The following is an 18,664-nucleotide window of genomic DNA, read 5'->3' on the forward strand; positions in this document are numbered from 1 at the left end:
CGAACTGAAAACTGTATTACATGTTATCAGGGACACATTGATGAATCCAGAACTTCTGTAATAACTCTTTGCAACTTTGATGAATATATCTGCGGAATAAATTGATACTGATTTAACCTAATTTGCAATCTTTTATGATTTTAACTCTGAGCTTGCAGCTGCCTAGAAGATAAACCAACACGCATGAAGGTGACGATTCCCTGAGGGGAATTCCTTCAAACTCCAATAAATGTTTTATCTTCCATCTCAACAGTGATGTTGTTGTAACGCAAATATTAATTCGACTGATGCTAGTAGATATGAGAGCATAAATATCACCCAGGTCCTATGTGTGTATCTTCACAGCAGTCGACACATTTCACTCCCACGACAACAGACAGCAAGTATTTTAAAAATCTATTTTAATTTTATTGATGTATTAATTAACTTAATCTCTTCACACACAAAAAGATGTCATTCAGTGGACAACGTCCATAAGAAAATGGAGTGACAGACAAAAGTCAACCTTTATTATAGGAGGAACAGGCACTTTTTAAAAAATTATTTCTAATCAGTTCTTGTTCGATGGCTTATTTTCTAAAATAAGATCAGATAAGATAAAATAACCCTTTATTAATCCCCAGAGAGAAATGTGGATGTCAAAGCAGCAACAGCAGCAAACAGAGTGAAACACAGGAGAGGTACAGGTATACACAAAATAATAAAAACAATGACTTCTGATGTTCGGACTAGTTTCACAGTGATGTGAGTAAATCACTTGTACTTGTAGAATCCTTCTCCTGTCTTTTTGCCCCATTTGCCCTCAGCAACCAACTTGTTCAGCAGTTCAATCTGGGCAAAATATGGGTCGCCAGGATTCGCTGCAGACCAACCTAAAGATATGCAATAACAAAAAAAAGAATAGTGTTTTACATTTAACATATCACCTCATTTGAAATAGATTTGTTTCTCCTTATCAAAGGCTGTCACAGTTTTATATTTAAGTCATATCCAGAGGTGGAGGAAGTATTCAGATCTGTAAAAATACTCTGTTACAAGTTAAAGTCCTGATTTGAAAATGTTACTTAAGTATAATCAGGAAAATGTATTTAAGTTATTAAAAGTAGAAGAACTCAATGCAGAAAAATATCCCCTGTGACTGTTGTACTATTACATATTATAGCAGTAGAGTATTATTACTCATGCATTAATGTAAAAGCAGGATTTGACTGTTCTAGTTGTTTGAGGTGGAGCTCATTTTTAACTATTTTGTACAGGACTGCAACAAATTATTTTCATTATGGATTAATCTGATGATTATTTTTATTCATTAAGTGATTGTTTGGTTTGTAAAAATAGTGGAAAAAAGTGAGAAATGCTGTCACATTTACCCAAAACCCAAAAGTGACTCCTTGACAATGCTTTGTTTTGTCCAATCAACAGTCCAAACCTCAAAATTATTAGAAATAAATTTCAATTATGAAATAATTCAAAGGAAAAGCAGCAAATTTGTGAAGCTGGAAACAAGAAATGTTTTTGAAAAATGACTTTAAACGATTATCAAAATAGCTGCCAATTAGTTTTCTCGAGTAACCAAGCTGCACTTGTACATTTTCATACATTTTGAACGCAAAAATCCAAATTTGTAAAGTGACTAAAGATGTCAGATGATCATAGTACAGTAAAAAGTACAATATTTCCCCCTGAAATGTAGTGGGGTTGAAGTAGCAAGAGGCATGAAAAGAAAAGACTTTACCTCAAATTTGACTTAAGTACAGTAGGCTACTTCCACATAGTTTTACTCACCGTCCATGATGAACTTCATGGTGTCTAGTCCTACATAGTCTGAGAGTTCAAAGGGTCCCATGGGATAACCACAACCAAGTTTCATGGCAATATCAATGTCCTCTTTGGATCCATGACCTGAGGGAGAAAACAGAAAATGCTATTTGTAACCCAGTGAGGCGTGTAGAGCCAGGATATTTTCACGTGTAACTCTGTGAAATAAGGGCTTTTTCTGATCAAACCGGATTTGGTGATTGTTGAAACAGTATAAAGACGAACTAATAGCCTGGAGGTATTTCACGCTTGCTAAGCCAACAAGTTCTACAGTTATTTTATGTCTAAAAATAAATGTCTATGGAGTTTGTTTTACAAAGTTAGGAAAGCAATGTTTAAATCAAGCCTGATGTCGCCTTACACATAAAAGAACTCACTTCCACACAGTGAGGCATACAGCTTATTAATTAAACACTGGTATCAGAGCGGTACTCGGTATTTGCTGATCGCCAAAGCCCAGGTAATCGGTACAGAAAAAGTAGGATCAGTGCATCCATAAACTGAAATGAAACTAAAAAGAATATTCTGCTCGAGTGTAACATTGCATTTAATGGAGTTAAGTTGCCAATCTTGTACTGTGTTGACATTTGCGATAAATGGTGAATCTTGATTGTGTTTTTCTTGTAAACGTTGAACTTAAAGGTTAACCTAAAAAAGGAATTTTAATAAGAAATGAATTATGAGAAAATGAATGAGGAGGATAAACAAAAGGAGTTTTAGGTAACTTCCACCTACTGTGAATATTTCGTATATGTACTGTAAATTTATGTTTTATTATTAATTGTCAGTAAACTACTGACTTGTTCATTTAAAGGCTATTTTATTTCGCTTCAGTGACTGTGCAGTGAGTAGTACACCAAAGAAAAGCCTCCTTTCAATTCCTCTCAAAATGACTGAGGTTATTTATTTTATATTATTTTGTTTCCACTTAAAATCCCAAAGAAACATAATTATGGACAATATGGCAATTTTACTATTGACATAACCGGTGCACAACATGCAGATATACGCACCTCTCTCATACATCCGGATGGCATCCATGATGTAAGGAAGAAGTAGGCGGTTTACAATGAATCCTGGCGTATCCTGAATAAAGACATGTTGGATGCTGCTGAGTGGGCTGTTAAATATATTTTTAATTAAGAGACAACAGCTATAATGACACACCAAACAGCAAATCTTACCTTGCAGGACACTGGTGTTTTCCCGAGCGTTTTGCTGAAGTTCAGGAGGGAGTCGAAAGTCTCTTGGCTCGTTGCTGGGACTGCAATGACCTGTGAAAGATGAACACCTGAGCAACTTTGATTCGAATACAGTGTTACTAGCATTACACTTCCAAACTGAGCTGAGACTTGCGTTGAAATAATTAAGAATCTCAATGTAACTGTCTACATCACATTATTTCATTATATTGGGGCATATTTAAATTCTCAGTATTTCCCCCCCCTCATAAAGCTGAAAGAGAAAAACAGAAACCATATCCTAAATCACAAATTAAATCAGTATATTCTAAAGATCTCTCATGGAGGTAGTGGGCTTCTGTGATTTTTTGTTTTTATTGTGAATGGAGTGATGCTGTTGAACAAAGATACCATACTGCGACATTTTGGAAAATATACTTATTTGCTTTTTTACTGGGAGTTACGTGAGAAGCTCTATGGCGCTCTCATGTTTGTCTGTCAATGCAAATAAATGTACGACGTAAACAATCACGAACCGCCACTGATCTTCTGTATTTGCTTGAGAGTGCATAGATTGTCTTTACTGTGCAGGTGTGGGCTTGAGAAAAAGACATGCATATTGTATTTATTTCTGTTTCATTTTGAGTCAGTTCAAGGATAAAAGGACGCATATTAATGTGTAAATGATCTTTTCTTTCATCCCACTGAACTGTCGCTTTCTCCTGTCCTTTTTAGAAACCCCATTCTCTAGAAAAATAAACCCGCTGATTTTGTTTTCAGGGGCCGAAGTACCTCTACAAGCTTCATCACAGGGACTGGGTTGAAGAAGTGAAGGCCACCGAATCTATCCAGCCTGTTGGTGGAGCTGGCGATGTCTTTGATGGACAGGGAGGATGTGTTGCTGGCAAAGATGGTATGTCTAAAAAAAACATGCACAAAAACAGATGGTACACAATAAAGACAGCGGTTAATAATAGCCTAAAAGCAGAGGTGCCATTCAGAACTTTCCACTTCATTGTGTCTTTACAAAGGCCACCAAACGTAACATGTGCCAACTTCTCTCACAGACCAAAATTTGGTCTTTGGATTTGGAAATTAGCACAAGTTCATGTTGTGTTTTTAAATACAGTAGAAAACATGCTACAGCACTATGCAACCCAGAACAAACGGTAATCAGCTTCTAATCTAACACTTATAGAAACGGGGTGGTACTCACGCTGGTGCCAGCTTGTCAAGGCCACCAAAGAGATCCTGTTTGATTTTTAGATTTTCCACAATGGCTTCCAACACAAGATCCGAGCCCTGGACTACAGATCCAGCATCTGTCGCGGTTGACACGTTCTGCAGGGCTTTCTGCATGAACTCTTCACCCGCCTGAAACAAACCAAAATGCAGCATCTCCCGTTAATACGTCAAATTTCACTCTCTAGCTGTTTTTTTTTTTTTTTTTTTATCTACTGTCTCACCTCTGGCTTATCAGCAAACTTCTTCTTGACCACTCTTTTGAGGTTCCCTTCAATTCCTTTGACAGCCTTTTTAAGGATGTCCTCATTAGTGTCCACCAGGGTCACCGAGTGGCCAGTTGATGCAGCGACCTTTCAGAAAGAAATGAGTTCAAGACAACTAGAAACACGGCCGTCAATCTCTGGCTACGTCTCAAATCGCATACTTTTTCTTTTTACTTTTAATACGTACTGCAGCTGCCCTTACAAAGTACGTAATGTTGCATGCAGTATGAATACAGTTGGGACATACTACTTTATCATAACATTGTGCCTTGAACTTTGACCTTTCTTGCCCATATTTCTGCTGTGCAGAGGATTGTGGGCCAGAAAAGCATGCTGGCTTTCACACTTCATAATACGACTGGATGCAGTAGGACATCCTTGTATTTTTGGCATTCTGCATATGACATATGTATTGGGACACACTAAATCTTTTTCTGGCATATACTAAATGGTATGGTAGTATGGGTATTGGAACGCACAGTCAGTGATGTTGAGGTGCAAATGTTGAGCAAATAAGAAGCAGAGTCCTAAACAGCAAATGTAACTTGGGATGCACCGATACCGGATCAGATATCGGTGCCGATACTGACCCAGATAGCTGGATTGGGTATCGGTGAATATGGGGCCGATCTATTCAACTCAATTCTATGTTTATATACTATATGCATTATATACTGGAATTTGAATTCCTGTTTAAGTTTTGACCAATTTGTTGCTACATTAAAAAAGGTTTACACTTGAACTGTAATTCCTGTTAATTACAGGAATTATATATATATATATATATACATGCAATCTTAACAACACAGCATAGTGTGAGCTGTGCTTTGTTTCTTACTGTCCAAATGTGGCAGTAAGTCCTCTTTTCATATAAATAATGCTAAAAACACAAAACATCTCCCTCTCACTCACATCTGAACTGTCACAAGAGTCTCTAAAAAAAACAACTAGGAGACACATAGGGTAGCCTGCATACATACAAATATACATATATGCAAATACACAAAAACAAATAAGCCCCTCCATGTGGAATAATGGCTTTTCTGGATCTTTTCTGAGTCTTGTCTTGTTATGTCACACCACAAGTGTTTAATGAATGACAACTGAACTATTTCACAACTTTCTTATGGGATCAGTGTGTGATTGTGCTGTGAGACAGGAAACCCATTCCTTATCAGGGGCATGTAAAACTACAGGCTTTTATTTTGAAAGTTATATGATATGAAGCCAGTTGGATGCTGTCCAACACTAAACACAAGACTGCTTTGTTGGAAGAGTTTATTCGGTTTTTCAAGAGGAAATACTTCAAGATTGAAGACTAACTGGTTGGTTTGGCCCACTTCTGTTAAAGAGCAGCTGATTCACTATAGCAACAGTGGAGCTACATGCTATAGCTACATGGTTAAAACCATGACAACTAAACAGACATGTTGTCGCTTACCTGTGCGATCCCTGCACCCATCTGCCCACCTCCGATGATCGTGACATGTTTAATGACCACATTCCTCACAGCCGAGGACGACAAACCTCTGCAGATTTGGTGAGTGAAGAAAGCCATACTGTGTCAACTGTGTGACAACAATACTGCTGGCTGCTGCTGTAAGGCTATCAGACCAGGAACCATCCGGGAACCTGCCATGGTGATGTGTCGGTCACGAACGAGCCGGTTCAAAGAGCCGGCTCTTTTAAAGGGACTATTTGTAACTTTCAGAATTGCTTGTTAACAGCGACACCTGTGGCCGTTAAGTCAACGAAAGTCAGCGTCGGGCTCGCGCTTGCTCGCTCTCAATAGACATAAAACGTTATCGTCTCCTGACTGCGCCCGCAGGGAGACACCGGCACCCGGTCGGAGACGATAACGTTTCTCGCTGCGGAGCCCCGTCACTTCACAAGACACGGGAAACCTCTGTTGGGCTGGAGGAGCTGCAGAATTTATTTCTGCAAAAACGTCCTCTGTACATTCACTAGATATTCTCAGAGCTAAATGAACTCTTCTGCAGTGTGGAGTGAGCGCACGTTCACGTGTAGAGGTGGAGCGAGACAGCGAGAATGCGCGCAGTGTGAGTGAAGGCAAGCAGACAGCGGAGCAGACTCCGGCCATACGCGAGCGGATATTGTCGCATATGCGCGCTTGCATAGATCCCGACCCGGTAGATTTATACACTTAAAAAGTTACAAACAGTCCCTTTAATTCAAGGCAGAATGATAGGACGATCTTCTCCGCGCCACGGGCACTCCATGCACTGACTATGAATGATGGTACGTGTCCACAGGCTATGTGCTTTCCGAGAAACAGAGCGTCACGACGCCCGCTCCTCATTTGCATAAAGTTGAGGTCTAGTCTACTTTATGCAAATCACGGGCATCCGACGTGACTCCCCACCTCTCAAAACTCCCGAGAATCTTTTAAAATAAACGTTGTCTATCCTAAATAAAGACAGATTCAGCAACTGCATGTATTATTTCTCGCCTCAAATGTTTTCAGAAACACATTTCGGTGAACTATTTTCGTGAAATAAGAGAAGAAAGTTTCCAAACGAGCCTCCATACTGGTTCCGGTTTGAAAGCTGGGAGCAGCAGCCCACAGAGGGAAAGCGTTCGTCCAATCAGGTGGGGACAGCCTGTGCCTAGCGACACGCCCACCAAGCGTCCAATGTTGGGAAGTGTCGCGTCCCCTTGCGATAAACAACGCCCTTGTGGACACGTACCATGAATGTTTTGTTAATGACGTCCGTGCGACCAATCAGGTGATGACAGACAAGGATCATACCATCAAGCAGGGAGGGGCAGGGGTGCGCGGCGCGCTGACGGTCTACAGGTACCGAGCAGGAGGGAGAGGAGGAGAGAAAGAGAGAGAGGAGTGCGGAGTGCTCATAGCAGACGATGAGTGACTGTCGGAAACGAAGCAGCATGTAAAATGATGGTATTCTGGAAATTATAAGGTTTAGTATAATTATATTGAATCATTTAAGTGATATATGTGCACACATACTAATCATAGGTCAAAAAAGCGTTACATTTGGCTGAATTATAAAAAGCAGAAGTGGTAAAAATGAAGAGCCGTTTGGGAGCCAAAAGAGCCGGCTCTTCTTTGGTGAGCTGAGCCAAATGATCTGGCTCACTAAAAAGAGCCGGAATTCCCATCACTAGTGGAGCAGCTGCAGGGTAAAAGGAAGGTCGACAGGCACGTGATGACGCCACACTCCACGACCTTTCACACAGATCATATACTCAGGTGACATTACATATTGACTAGTAAAGTACTAGCCCTACTAGTTAAGTACATATGTACACATAAGGTTACTTTAAGTGTTGCATGTTGAAATCTCCTGGATAATCCTTATTCAGAATATAAAAATACTCCATACAAGTAAAAGTACTGCATGCAAAAGTACAAAATTGCGAGCAAATGTTACTTTAAATACCAAAAGTAAAAGTTAACATATGCATGTAGAATGGCCCTTGCCAGAGTTATCTTATTACTATAGTAGTCAATCGATTAAAATATTTAATCGCAAATTAATCTCACATTTTTAATCTGTTCAAAATGTACCTTAAAGGGAGATTTGTCAAGTATTTAATACTCTTATCAACATGGGAGTGGGCAAACATTTATTATTATTGGAAATCAGTTAACACAAAACAATGGCAAATATTGTCCAGAAACCCTCACAGGTACTGCATTTAGCATAAAAAATATGCTCAAATCGTAACATGGTAAACTCAAACCATTGGCTCATTTGATCACTTGTGTGGTGGAAAGACCAGAGCTGGAAGTGCCAGATGTAGCAGTCTGTGTGTCATCCTTGGAGATTATAATGCAAATATGCATAATGGTAGGACTGTCAATCAAACAACACAAAACAATAACAATTATTGTCCAGAAACCCTCACAGGTACTGCATTTAGTATAAACAAATATGCTCAAATCATAACATGGCAAACTGCAGCCCAACAGGCAACAACAGCTGTCAGTGTGTCAGTGTGCTGACTTGACTATGACTTGCCCCAAACTGCATGTGATTATCATAAAGTGGGCATGTCTGTAAAGGGGAGACTCGTGGGTACCCATAGAACCCATTTTCATTCACATATCTTGAGGTCAGAGGTCAAGGGACCCTTTTGAAAATGGTCATGCCAGTTTTTCCTCACCAAAATTTTCTAGTGTCATATATCCATATCCGTGGCAAACTCAAGCCCAACAGGCAACAAAAGCAGTCAGTGTGTCAGCATGTGATTAGTGGGCTTATCTGTAAAGGGGAGACTTGTGGGTACCCATAGAACCCATTTTCAGGTCAAGGTACCCCTTTGAAAATTGCCATGCACCACCGCCCACCAGCCGGAGCAAACTTTCTCATTTTACAGCTAAACCGTACACTACAAGATGATTCTGAAACATTTGAGGCGAGAAATAGGCATTACAGTAACAGAATATTGATTCATATTTGATCAGCGCTGCCTAGTTTGACCGTTTGATCAGAGTTTGTGAGTGATTGACAGCTGCCTCCTTTGAATGACCGCTAAATAGAAACGTTCTCTCTCTGAAATGATCTGTGATTGGCCAAAGTCTCCCGTCACGGGCTAGATTTTTTAAAGCCTGAAAACAGAGCCATGAGGAGGTGCAGAAGTCTAGTTTTCTCTCAGAGCACTTGAATTACAATATGCTGAAAGGTTATTATGGAATTTTTGCCCAATGATGTGAAAAAATATTCTGCCTACTGCAGGTTTAATTCCACATCAACTGCCAATGCGCTGGTCCAGATAGCCCCAGTTTGCAGTCAATCTCTTTTCCATCTTTGAGATGATTTTTATTACTAACTGGATGTATGTTTTTGTGACAATAATTCACTTCCCTCAACCTAAATGTAACTCTACACTAGGCAGTATGTAAACACCTTATAAAAAGAGCTAGAATGACCCCTGCTGGTGTAAAACAACACTAAGCTTTGGGCTGTGTATTTCCTATAAACGTTTTTTCAAAATGACAATGACAACATAATCCCGATTTGGGATCAGTTTATTCTTTCAGAAAAAAAGAGATTTAAATGATGATATTCAAGTTTCATGTATGTGTCAGTAACAACGTTTCTGGCATTGAGCCAACTATTCCTTCCACTGTTAAAACTGAACCACTGATTTAAAAAAAAGAATATCTCATATTTTTCAACAATACCACCCTAAAAAAACTCAAGAATTTCAAACAAAAACATTGAAGGGTAAAAGAAATAGAACCAAAATATATTAATGATATATTGAAGTAATTATTATTAATATAAACTCTTTTTATTGACACGTTGCCAATACTCCATTCTTTTCCTAATGCCTTCATAAAGTACATAATTATATGTGTGCTAAAGTCTATAAATTAGTGGCACGCATCATAAAACAGTAACAGATATTCAGCCGGTGTCTTTCAAAATGAAAGGCATCTGGTATATATATATAACACTGACCTTATTAATTAAGATTGAGCTGATTAAAAAAATAATCTGCAGAATTTTAATAATAGACCTTAATTATTACTTGATTATCAAGTAAATATATGAAACATTTTCTGGTTTGAGCTTCTTAAATGAGATGATTAGCAGCTGTTTTGGATCATAGCATTGTACATTTGATACCCAAGACACCACTTTGGCTTGTGGTCATTTCTGATGGGTATTTCCCATTGCACTGAAATTGCATGGACTAAAAAACGAGCTACATTCCAATCAAAACATACTTTTTCTATTTTTGCACAGATTACAGCGTCTCTACAGGAGAATTTTACCCACATCTTGGTTGGTAATGGTCCTTGATTTACAGAAATTCTGTTAGAACCAAATACTCCACTGCTTCACCTACGAGGGCTCACACACACGGTGTACGGGCAGGGTGCCAGCGTCAGGCCAAATCGCCCGTTCAGGGAAGGAGGTGGTGTTCCCTCTGGTAGTCTGAACTCAAAGGCCTGCAGTAAGCTGGTGACCGTCAGGAACAGCTCCATCTTCGCCAGCTGTTCACCCATGCACACCCTGCGACCTGAAGGATACAGGGGGGGATAAATCATTGGCGCTTGGTGCACGGACAATTAAAATTAATTTGTAGCTCAGTGTTTCCGTTATTTGGCCCATACGAGTAAGGAAAAACATACCAATCCCGAATGGTATAAAGCATTCTTTCCTGACCAACTTTCCCTCGTCGTCTAAGAAGCGTGCTGGGTTGAAACTGTCTGGGTCGTCCCACTGAGTCGGATCTCTATGGACAGACCACAGGTTGGGCACAACAACTGTTCCCTTGGGAATAGTGTAGCCTCTGAACTCTGAAAAAAAGGAAAAATACACATTACAAAGCCATCAACTAAGCAAATGGTAAATGGACTTGCAGTTATATAGTAGTAGTAGTAGTAGTAGTAGTAGTAGTATAGTCTTTCGAACAACTCAAAGCGCATTACACCACATGTCAGCATTCACCCAGTCACACAAACATTCATACACTGATGGCAGAGGCTGCCATGCCATCAGGATCTAATCTAAATACTCATTCACACACCGATGGCACAGCCTTTGGGAGCAATTTGGGGTTAAGTGTCTTGCTCAAGGACACATCGAAACACCGACCTTCCGATTGGTGGACGACCTGCTCTACCCTCTGAGCCACAGCCGCCCAAATCCTACAGCCGAATCAGATCAAATAATCAGAATTCAACCAAATTCAGCTCTGTAGATCTTTATTATCTCTGAGATGCAATTATTGTCTGAGACTCAGAAAGCTGACTAGTTGATTATTAACAGAAGATTTAGTGAAAGGTGTTATTTAAAGCCTTGTTTCCACTGCATATAGTAACCCCTCAGTGTAGGCGGGATTCTCAGCTGATCGTCGTAGCGACAGCACGTGAAACTGCCGTAACATCTTCAATGGGAAACTCGCTGAATCATTTCAACGGCAACCAAAGAGAGGAACGTCTGCACTTTGTCAATTTTACACCGTAGTTTTGGGAGCTGCTATTTTTAAAAAAAAAATCTGGGTCAAGTGAATTAAAAATTGTGGTCACTATTGACAGCCTCTTAGCTATTTAAAAATGGCGGGTTTGTGCAGGATGTCCCCGTGTCGTGCTAGTAACGATTCTCTCTGACCAATCAGCGGTCTGCAGTGTTTTAACTCCACCTTCTAGTATCGGCTCAGCTCTCTTGGAACGTCGACCGAGGTGGTACCAAAAATGGAGTGGTTGCATTGGTACCATCCACAACTTTTGCTAATGGAAACATGAAAATAACCGATCTAATGTGTAACGAACTGAACTGGACTGCTTGGTGGAAAGTGAAACATGTCAGATGTTTACCTGTTGTCTCGGAGGCCATGTGAGGAATAGCCAGAGGAACCGCTACAGTCAGTCTCTGCACCTCCATGATGGTGGCTTCAGTAAAAGGCAAACTTCCCTTATCAGTCAAAGACGGGACCCGATGTGTGCCCACCACTTCATCGATCTCTGCCTGGACCTTGTCTGAAAACAAAACGGTAGAAACAACATTAAGTACATCATTCTTGGATGATTAATGAAGTTTTCATCTCAACAAATGAGTACAATATGAGTACAAATTAAGTGTGGCTTTTGGACACACATTAGGCCAGTTCGCATAATTTCAAAGTGCTAGAAAGTGGCTGTCAGATACATGTTTTGATGTGCTGATCAATGTGTCAAAGAGTTGGAGAAGTGGTTAAATGCATGCAACATTCCACTGAAAATCTGCCATGGAAACTCCGAGCAGACGTCATTTTCTGGTTGGCCACTAGAAAGAGATAATTGCTTTACTACTATATGACTTTATCAAAATTGGACAGAATCTAATTGGAGATATTTCAGATAATGCAGGTGATGATCCCACAGCTCCACTTCACTGTCATTGTGGAGGTCAGTTGTGCACAAGCAAACTACACAAAATGCTACATTTGATAAGGACATGTACCTTGAATATCAGGGTGTAAGACCATGTAGAGCAGAATCCACAAAACTGAATTGGCTGTGGTGTCAGTGCCGGCGATGAAGAGATCTCCTATTATATAAAAGAGATAATCTTCTGTGAAGCTGCTGTCCTCCTCTCCAGCAGCTTGCTGGGCCAACATCTCAATCAAGTACATGTCTACAAGATCCCTGGGGTGGTCAGGATCTAATGTCTCACGGTGCTTTGCAATAATCCTCTTCAGAAACACGGTGATGTCTCTTTCCACCTGACGTAACTCCTTGAAGACCCCAAAAGGCAAGTAGTACAGCAGTGAGAAGATGTTGATGAGGACCGCGGGGCTGTTCACACAGATCTCCAGCCCACGATCCATCAAGTCCAGCAAGTTGCGGAACTCGCGGTCTTCGTGGTGGAAACGCTGTCCCATGATCAGCGTGCAGATGACGTTTGACACGCCGTTAATGATCAGCGGGGCCAGGTCCACGCCGGCGGCACTAGAGTCCTCTTTCAGTCGCAGCAACTCTGTTTTGATGGTCACCAGACCTTGCAGGATGCAAGGCTCCAAACTCAACTTCCCAAGGCCAAAGTTTCGGAGGGTGGTGTGGCAGAACTTGCGCTGCTTTCTCCACACTGGCCCGTAAGGTGCAAAGACTATTCCTGAAGTTCAATTGAACCAGAAAAGGGATGGCATATATAGTCAGTTATTATTCTTATCTTTATGGACTCGTCAAACTGTAACATATACATAAAAACACTGTTAGACTTGTCAGTAGTTTATTCTAAATTGATTTTATCACTACTGTACACCAGTACAGTATATATATATATATATATATATAAACTGGAAAAAGAAAGTTCGGAAACTTGTGTTTGGTCGATTATCTCTCTGTTGTTCCAATGCTAATTGGCATTGTATTTTACATCTTTGGAAAGCCTGTTTATTTACCTTCACAATGATGTCCAACTTATAAGGATCATGCATTTGTGGGATGAGCAGCATAGCTGATTATGTGGGTAGCGCCCAAGAAAAATTTGCCAAAATGCTCTGTCAATGGTAAACAGTGTATTCTCCTGTTGGTACTGAGTCTTGTTTTGAGTTATTTGGTGTATTGGATGATTGAACTCTCTATCAGTAAAAAGGCACAAACAAGACATATTGGCAATTTTACACTTTATTCATTTAATACACCATCAGGAGCCTCAGTAGCGGTGGAAGATCCATACGCAGCCACAACAGCCTGGCACCTCCTCCTCATGCTGGTCACCAACCTGGTCACATGTTGCTGTGGGATGGCGTTCCATTCCTCAACCAGGATGCAACTTGGTTTTGCGGAACACCAGCTTCAACTTGCCTTATTGCGCGGGCCTTATCCAGATTAGACCAACGTGGCATGCCGATGCTTGCACTGGCAAAATTCTCTGCCAATGCTAAACAGTGTATTCTCCTGTTGGTATGACTCTTGTTTTGAGCTCCAGGTGCTGCCAATCAGGTCTAGCCTGTTGGGTGCTGCCAATCAGGTCTGGCCTGTTGGGTGCTGCGCGCTACTAAAGTGATCATTTGGTGTCTGCTACAAGCATCAGCATGCCATGTTGATCTAATCTGGATAAGGCCCGTGTGATAAGGCAAGTTGAACCCTGGTTGAGGAATGGAATGCCAACCAACAGCAACGTGTGACCAGGTTAGTGACCAGCATGAGGAGGAGGTGCCAGGCTGTTGTGGCTGCGTATGGATCCTCCACCCGCCACTGTGGCTCCTGACGGTGTATTAAATGAATAAAATGTAAAATTGCCAATATGTCTTGTTTGGTCCTTGTTACTGATAGAGAGTTCAATCATCCAATCCACCAAACAACTCAAAACAAGAGTCAATACCAACAGGAGAATACACTGTATAGCATTGGCAGAGAATTTTGGCAAATTTTTCTTGGGCGCTACCCACATAATCAGCTGTGCTGCTCATCCCACAAATGCATGATCCTTACAAGTTGGACATCACTGTGAAGGTAAATAAACAGGCTTTCCAACGATGTAAAATACAATGCCAATTAGCATTGGAACAACAGAGAAATAATCCACCAAACACAAGTTTCCGAACTTTTTTTTCCCAGTGTATATATATATATATATATATATATATGTATATATATATATATATATACATATATATATATATATATATTCATTTCTGCAGTATTTTATTTTGTCTGTCTTAGATTTGTATTTTTACTTTCATGTTTTTCTTTCTATAAATGTTGTACTAACATAGTTGGAGGAAACCTGAGAGGAATTTCATTGCCAACGACTGCTCCACTGTAGTTGTTGTGCATATCACAAATACAATCTTGAAACTTGTATTGTTCTTCACCAAATCCTACATTTGATGATGCAGGCCTTACAGTGGGAAAATACTTATTTTGTTCTTGAAACCTCTCAACATTTATCTTTGCTGGATATAACAACAAGACTTTGAACTCTGGAATAACAAATGTGTTTGTTTTTGCGATTGGTCAATCCGCTCACTGCTGAGCCCAGTTGTTGGATTAAAGGTGGTAAAGATAGCCTGTCTATAAGTTACAGCTCTATTGAGGAGTGTAAATGCTTACACACCGTTGGCAGTATTATTAGGTATACCATTATAACAAACGGAGTCTAATACAACAGTTATGGTCATTTTGGAGGTTGTCAGTTTATGGTGCTGTCAGCGTTTGGGAATATGAGAATACATAAACAGAACTGATAAGAGCCTTCCTTACTTAATCAAGTGTCTTGCACCAAATGACAGCAACGACCACCAGGATGGTCACATGGCAAATCACAATGTAAAGTTACACAAATTCAAAAAGTGAACACTTCAAAACATTTTATTTAATTAACATATGTACTATTATGACCGATAGGATACCGTGTTCTCTGTCTTAGCTGCCATGCATTTTCTATAAACTAAAAACACCAAATAAAAATCTCCAACTCAACATATTAAGTCAGGATTCTTACATTTTAGATGCTGCATATTCCTAAATAAATGACAGACAGCAAACCTGGGCCACACAGCATTTGAATGCTGGTAAATTGATGGCGCTCTGCGAATTATAATAAAGATGCCATGTTTAGTCTGCCCTGTATTAGATGGGTATTTGAAGGAAACGGGATACATACACAGTGCAAAGACAACCAGAGGAACTGGAGAGTCAACAGGGTCCCATAATTAAATTTTGCCCTTGCAGGTTTAAGGGTAGGTTCATATTTTTCACATTTAAGCAAGAGCAACCAAGAACTCTTTCAATGTACATACAGGCATGTGAGTATTGTATTAAGCTACACCTGACAAAATATGAACCTATCCTCTAATCTGGCTGCGGTTGATGTGTTTCTAACAATTTGTCCACCCCATTTAATGAGAGTAGACTTATATTAGAAAGACCTCTCAGGCAATATAATTCATTATCACCACAAACTACAGCCTCCAAAAGTACAATAAACAAAAAAATATTTATTGCAGTCTTATTAGACTGCAATCATTTTAGCTATGTGTATCTAATAATGTAGAATCTGAGTGTGGTTGTCAATTCTGCTCCTCTATTGAAGAAACTCCAGATTCTTACTATTTATGATATCAATATTTCTCAAATATGTGTTTTTATTTATAAGATACTTTCTGGTGAAGGGAATATTCCTGAGCAGTTCAAGACCTATTTTAAAACAAATTCTCAGGTTCATTCTTACTCAACCCGTCAATCTCTAGATCTTCATCCTCCTAAATTCCTCACTAGTAGAGGTCAATTTTCGATAAGATTTAGGGGAACAAAGTTATGGAGTAGCTTTTCACATCTATCAATAAACTGTTCATCTGTCAAATGTTTCAAAAGTCGCTTAAAGGGTCATTTAAATGCTGTCTTGTAATTGCTTTCCCCCATGTTGTCCATGTCTCTGTTTTTATGTTTTATATTTTTTCCCACTCACAATGTTGTTTGGTTACGATTGCCCAGAAGTCTTTATAGATATTTAAATCAATATCCTCCTCACAAACACTAACCATACACTTCCACGCAACACACACACTTGTTTTTTTTATATATTTACTGTATTGTTATTGTTGTTATTATATATAGTGTATATATATATATATATATATATATATATATATATTGTCCTAATGTTTGTTATCCCTATTATGTAGTCATAATATTTCTTTATATTAATCTTGTCTCTAGGTGGAGGCTTCAGATAAGCCCAGTGGGTTTTTTGCCTCTTCCTGCACTGTATATTATTCATTTATTTTTTTGTTATCTTGTATAGTCTTAAAATGTGCAAAACAAATAAACAATGACACAAAACACAATAAACAAAAATAATAACTTAATCACAATACCAATTCATTACTTACATATTTATCTTAATCATATTGACAAATTATTGTTTATAATATACAATTTATAATATACTATCCTATATTAGAAAGACCTCTCAGGCAATATAATTCATCATCACCACAAACTACACTCTCCAAAAGGACAATAAACAAAAATATATGTATTGCAGGCTTATTAGACTGCAATAATATTAGATATGTGTATCTAATAATGCAGAATCTGAGTGTGGCTGTCCATTAATGTTTACTCAACATAGAGATAAGGCTGAAAGTCAATATGGTGCTTTATTAATGAAAAGAGTTGTTTACCTTTGCGTTTAGTCATGATGGTGATAGCAGGAACATCAGGTCTGTCTGAGAACACCTCTGGATGGTTGGAGAGAGCATCCTTCACCACTTCATAGCCATTAAGCACAACCATCAGCTGACTCCCTACAAAGATGCTGTAGATGTTACCATAGACTTTGGCCCTTTCTGTTAACAGAACCACGGGGTTTGTGCCGGTGTTGTCTGGTTGCAGTCCAAACCTCCTCAGGATGAAGGAGGGGATGAGAAACCCGCCGAAGTTGCCGACTAAAGGCCAGGGTTTCGGACCTGGAGGGATGTTAACGAGGTCCTGTCGTCTGTGATAAACGTGAACTAAATAAAACACCAGCAGGAAGACTAGCAGAGCTGCAATGTTTACATGCGACAGTAGAGACAGCCATGACAGCGAAACCATGCTGTCAAAGTTAACAAAACTATCCCATGCCATGTTTAGGAGCACTCATAAAGTCCGAGAAAGTCATTAATAATACACTAAACTTGACGACTCTGGTATTTCACCAGCAGCAGCATGTTCTTCCTGTGTTTTTATGACACACTGCACCGTTAGAGGCTTCCTATTGGCTGACAGCGCTGAGACCTGCTGTGATTGGTGCGCTTCGACAGTGACGACAACAGATTTATCAGCCAATGAAAATGCAAGCAGTTTATTTACATTTCAAACACAGAGGCAGGTCAATGTAGATTTACATTATGAAGTTAACAAATAAAGTAAAAGAGGTGTCATTTAAGTTGATCCACAGATTCTATCCAGTGAAACATTTCTTACAAAAGTTAAAGAGTGACATAGATGTAAATTGTTCCTTCTGCGAATCATATCCTGAAACTTGCTCTCATTTATTCTTGTCCTGTAAATTTAAATGTGAATTGTGGAAAGATGTCAATAATTTTATACTTGTTAACATTTTCTCAGATGTTGCACTGTACTATAGAAATATTATATTTGGTTGCATTGATTACAGTGACAATCACAGTAATGCATTTTTTCTTATTAATTTAATTTTAATTCTCACGAAGTTCCGCATTCACAAGTGTAAATTTACCAAAAAAAAGCCTAATTTCTTTATATTTATGAAAGAAATGGAATTATATCTCTCAACAATTTCTTCCTCACAAAACAAAAAAAGAAATGAAAACAATGAATGTATGCAATATCTTTAAAGTTTTTAACTGAAATAAAAAAATTATAAAAACATTATGAAGTATTAAAAAAGACACAGGTAAGAGGAATAAAAGTGCTTAAAACTTATTTTAAATAAAGAAGTTTAAAAAGACACAGGAAGAATAAAAGTATAAAATGAACAAATAAAAAGTTCAAAATAAAATAATAATTATAATAAAAAGTCAAAGATAAAAAGGCAAAATAGTAAGTCAATTCTATATCTGACTGCTAGCCAGTACAGATGCCTGAGAATCTGTGTAATGTGTTCAGCTTTCTGCAGCGAATGAGCTGAAGCTGCTTTAGTGCTTTCTAGGAGAGACCTAGACCATTAGAGTACTCTAACCTACTTAAGATGAAGGCATGAA

At 39.1% G+C, this 18,664-nt stretch overlaps 2 protein-coding genes across 2 annotated transcripts; both read right to left on the reverse strand.

Moving 5' to 3' along the window:
• Positions 1-611: 611 nt before the first annotated feature.
• Positions 612-6,124, reverse strand: hadh (hydroxyacyl-CoA dehydrogenase). The gene is made up of 8 exons (XM_037762330.1): positions 5,949-6,124; positions 4,466-4,594; positions 4,216-4,373; positions 3,792-3,918; positions 3,003-3,092; positions 2,832-2,904; positions 1,786-1,902; positions 612-872 (listed from the first exon to the last, which is right to left on the reverse strand). Exons 1-8 carry the CDS (start codon positions 6,063-6,065, stop codon positions 754-756), a joined length of 930 nt encoding a protein of 309 aa, XP_037618258.1. The 5' UTR covers positions 6,066-6,124; the 3' UTR covers positions 612-753.
• Positions 6,125-9,506: 3,382 nt separating this feature from the next.
• On the reverse strand, positions 9,507-17,664 carry LOC119483810 (cytochrome P450 2U1). The gene is made up of 5 exons (XM_037762305.1): positions 17,123-17,664; positions 12,451-13,101; positions 11,826-11,987; positions 10,638-10,805; positions 9,507-10,525 (listed from the first exon to the last, which is right to left on the reverse strand). The coding sequence occupies exons 1-5, from the start codon at positions 17,565-17,567 to the stop codon at positions 10,344-10,346; spliced, it is 1,608 nt and encodes a 535-aa protein (XP_037618233.1). The 5' UTR covers positions 17,568-17,664; the 3' UTR covers positions 9,507-10,343.
• Between the last annotated feature and the right edge of the window lie 1,000 nt (positions 17,665-18,664).

Source organism: Sebastes umbrosus, chromosome 3, assembly GCF_015220745.1.
Source record: "Sebastes umbrosus isolate fSebUmb1 chromosome 3, fSebUmb1.pri, whole genome shotgun sequence".
Classification (NCBI taxonomy): Eukaryota; Metazoa; Chordata; class Actinopteri; order Perciformes; family Sebastidae; genus Sebastes; species Sebastes umbrosus.

Coding starts and splice junctions, on each gene's coding strand:
- hadh (XM_037762330.1), bottom strand. CDS start 6,065: ATGGCTTTCTTCACTCACCAAATCTGCAGAGGTTTGTCGTCCTCGGCT. Junction 4,595..5,948: donor TGGGTGCAGGGATCGCACAG/GTAAGCGACAAC, acceptor TCTTTCTGAAAG/GTCGCTGCATCAACTGGCCA. Junction 4,374..4,465: donor AGTTTGCTGATAAGCCAGAG/GTGAGACAGTAG, acceptor GGTTTGTTTCAG/GCGGGTGAAGAGTTCATGCA.
- LOC119483810 (XM_037762305.1), bottom strand. CDS start 17,567: ATGGCATGGGATAGTTTTGTTAACTTTGACAGCATGGTTTCGCTGTCA. Junction 11,988..12,450: donor CTTACACCCTGATATTCAAG/GTACATGTCCTT, acceptor TTTTGTTTTCAG/ACAAGGTCCAGGCAGAGATC. Junction 10,526..10,637: donor CTTTATACCATTCGGGATTG/GTATGTTTTTCC, acceptor TGTATCCTTCAG/GTCGCAGGGTGTGCATGGGT.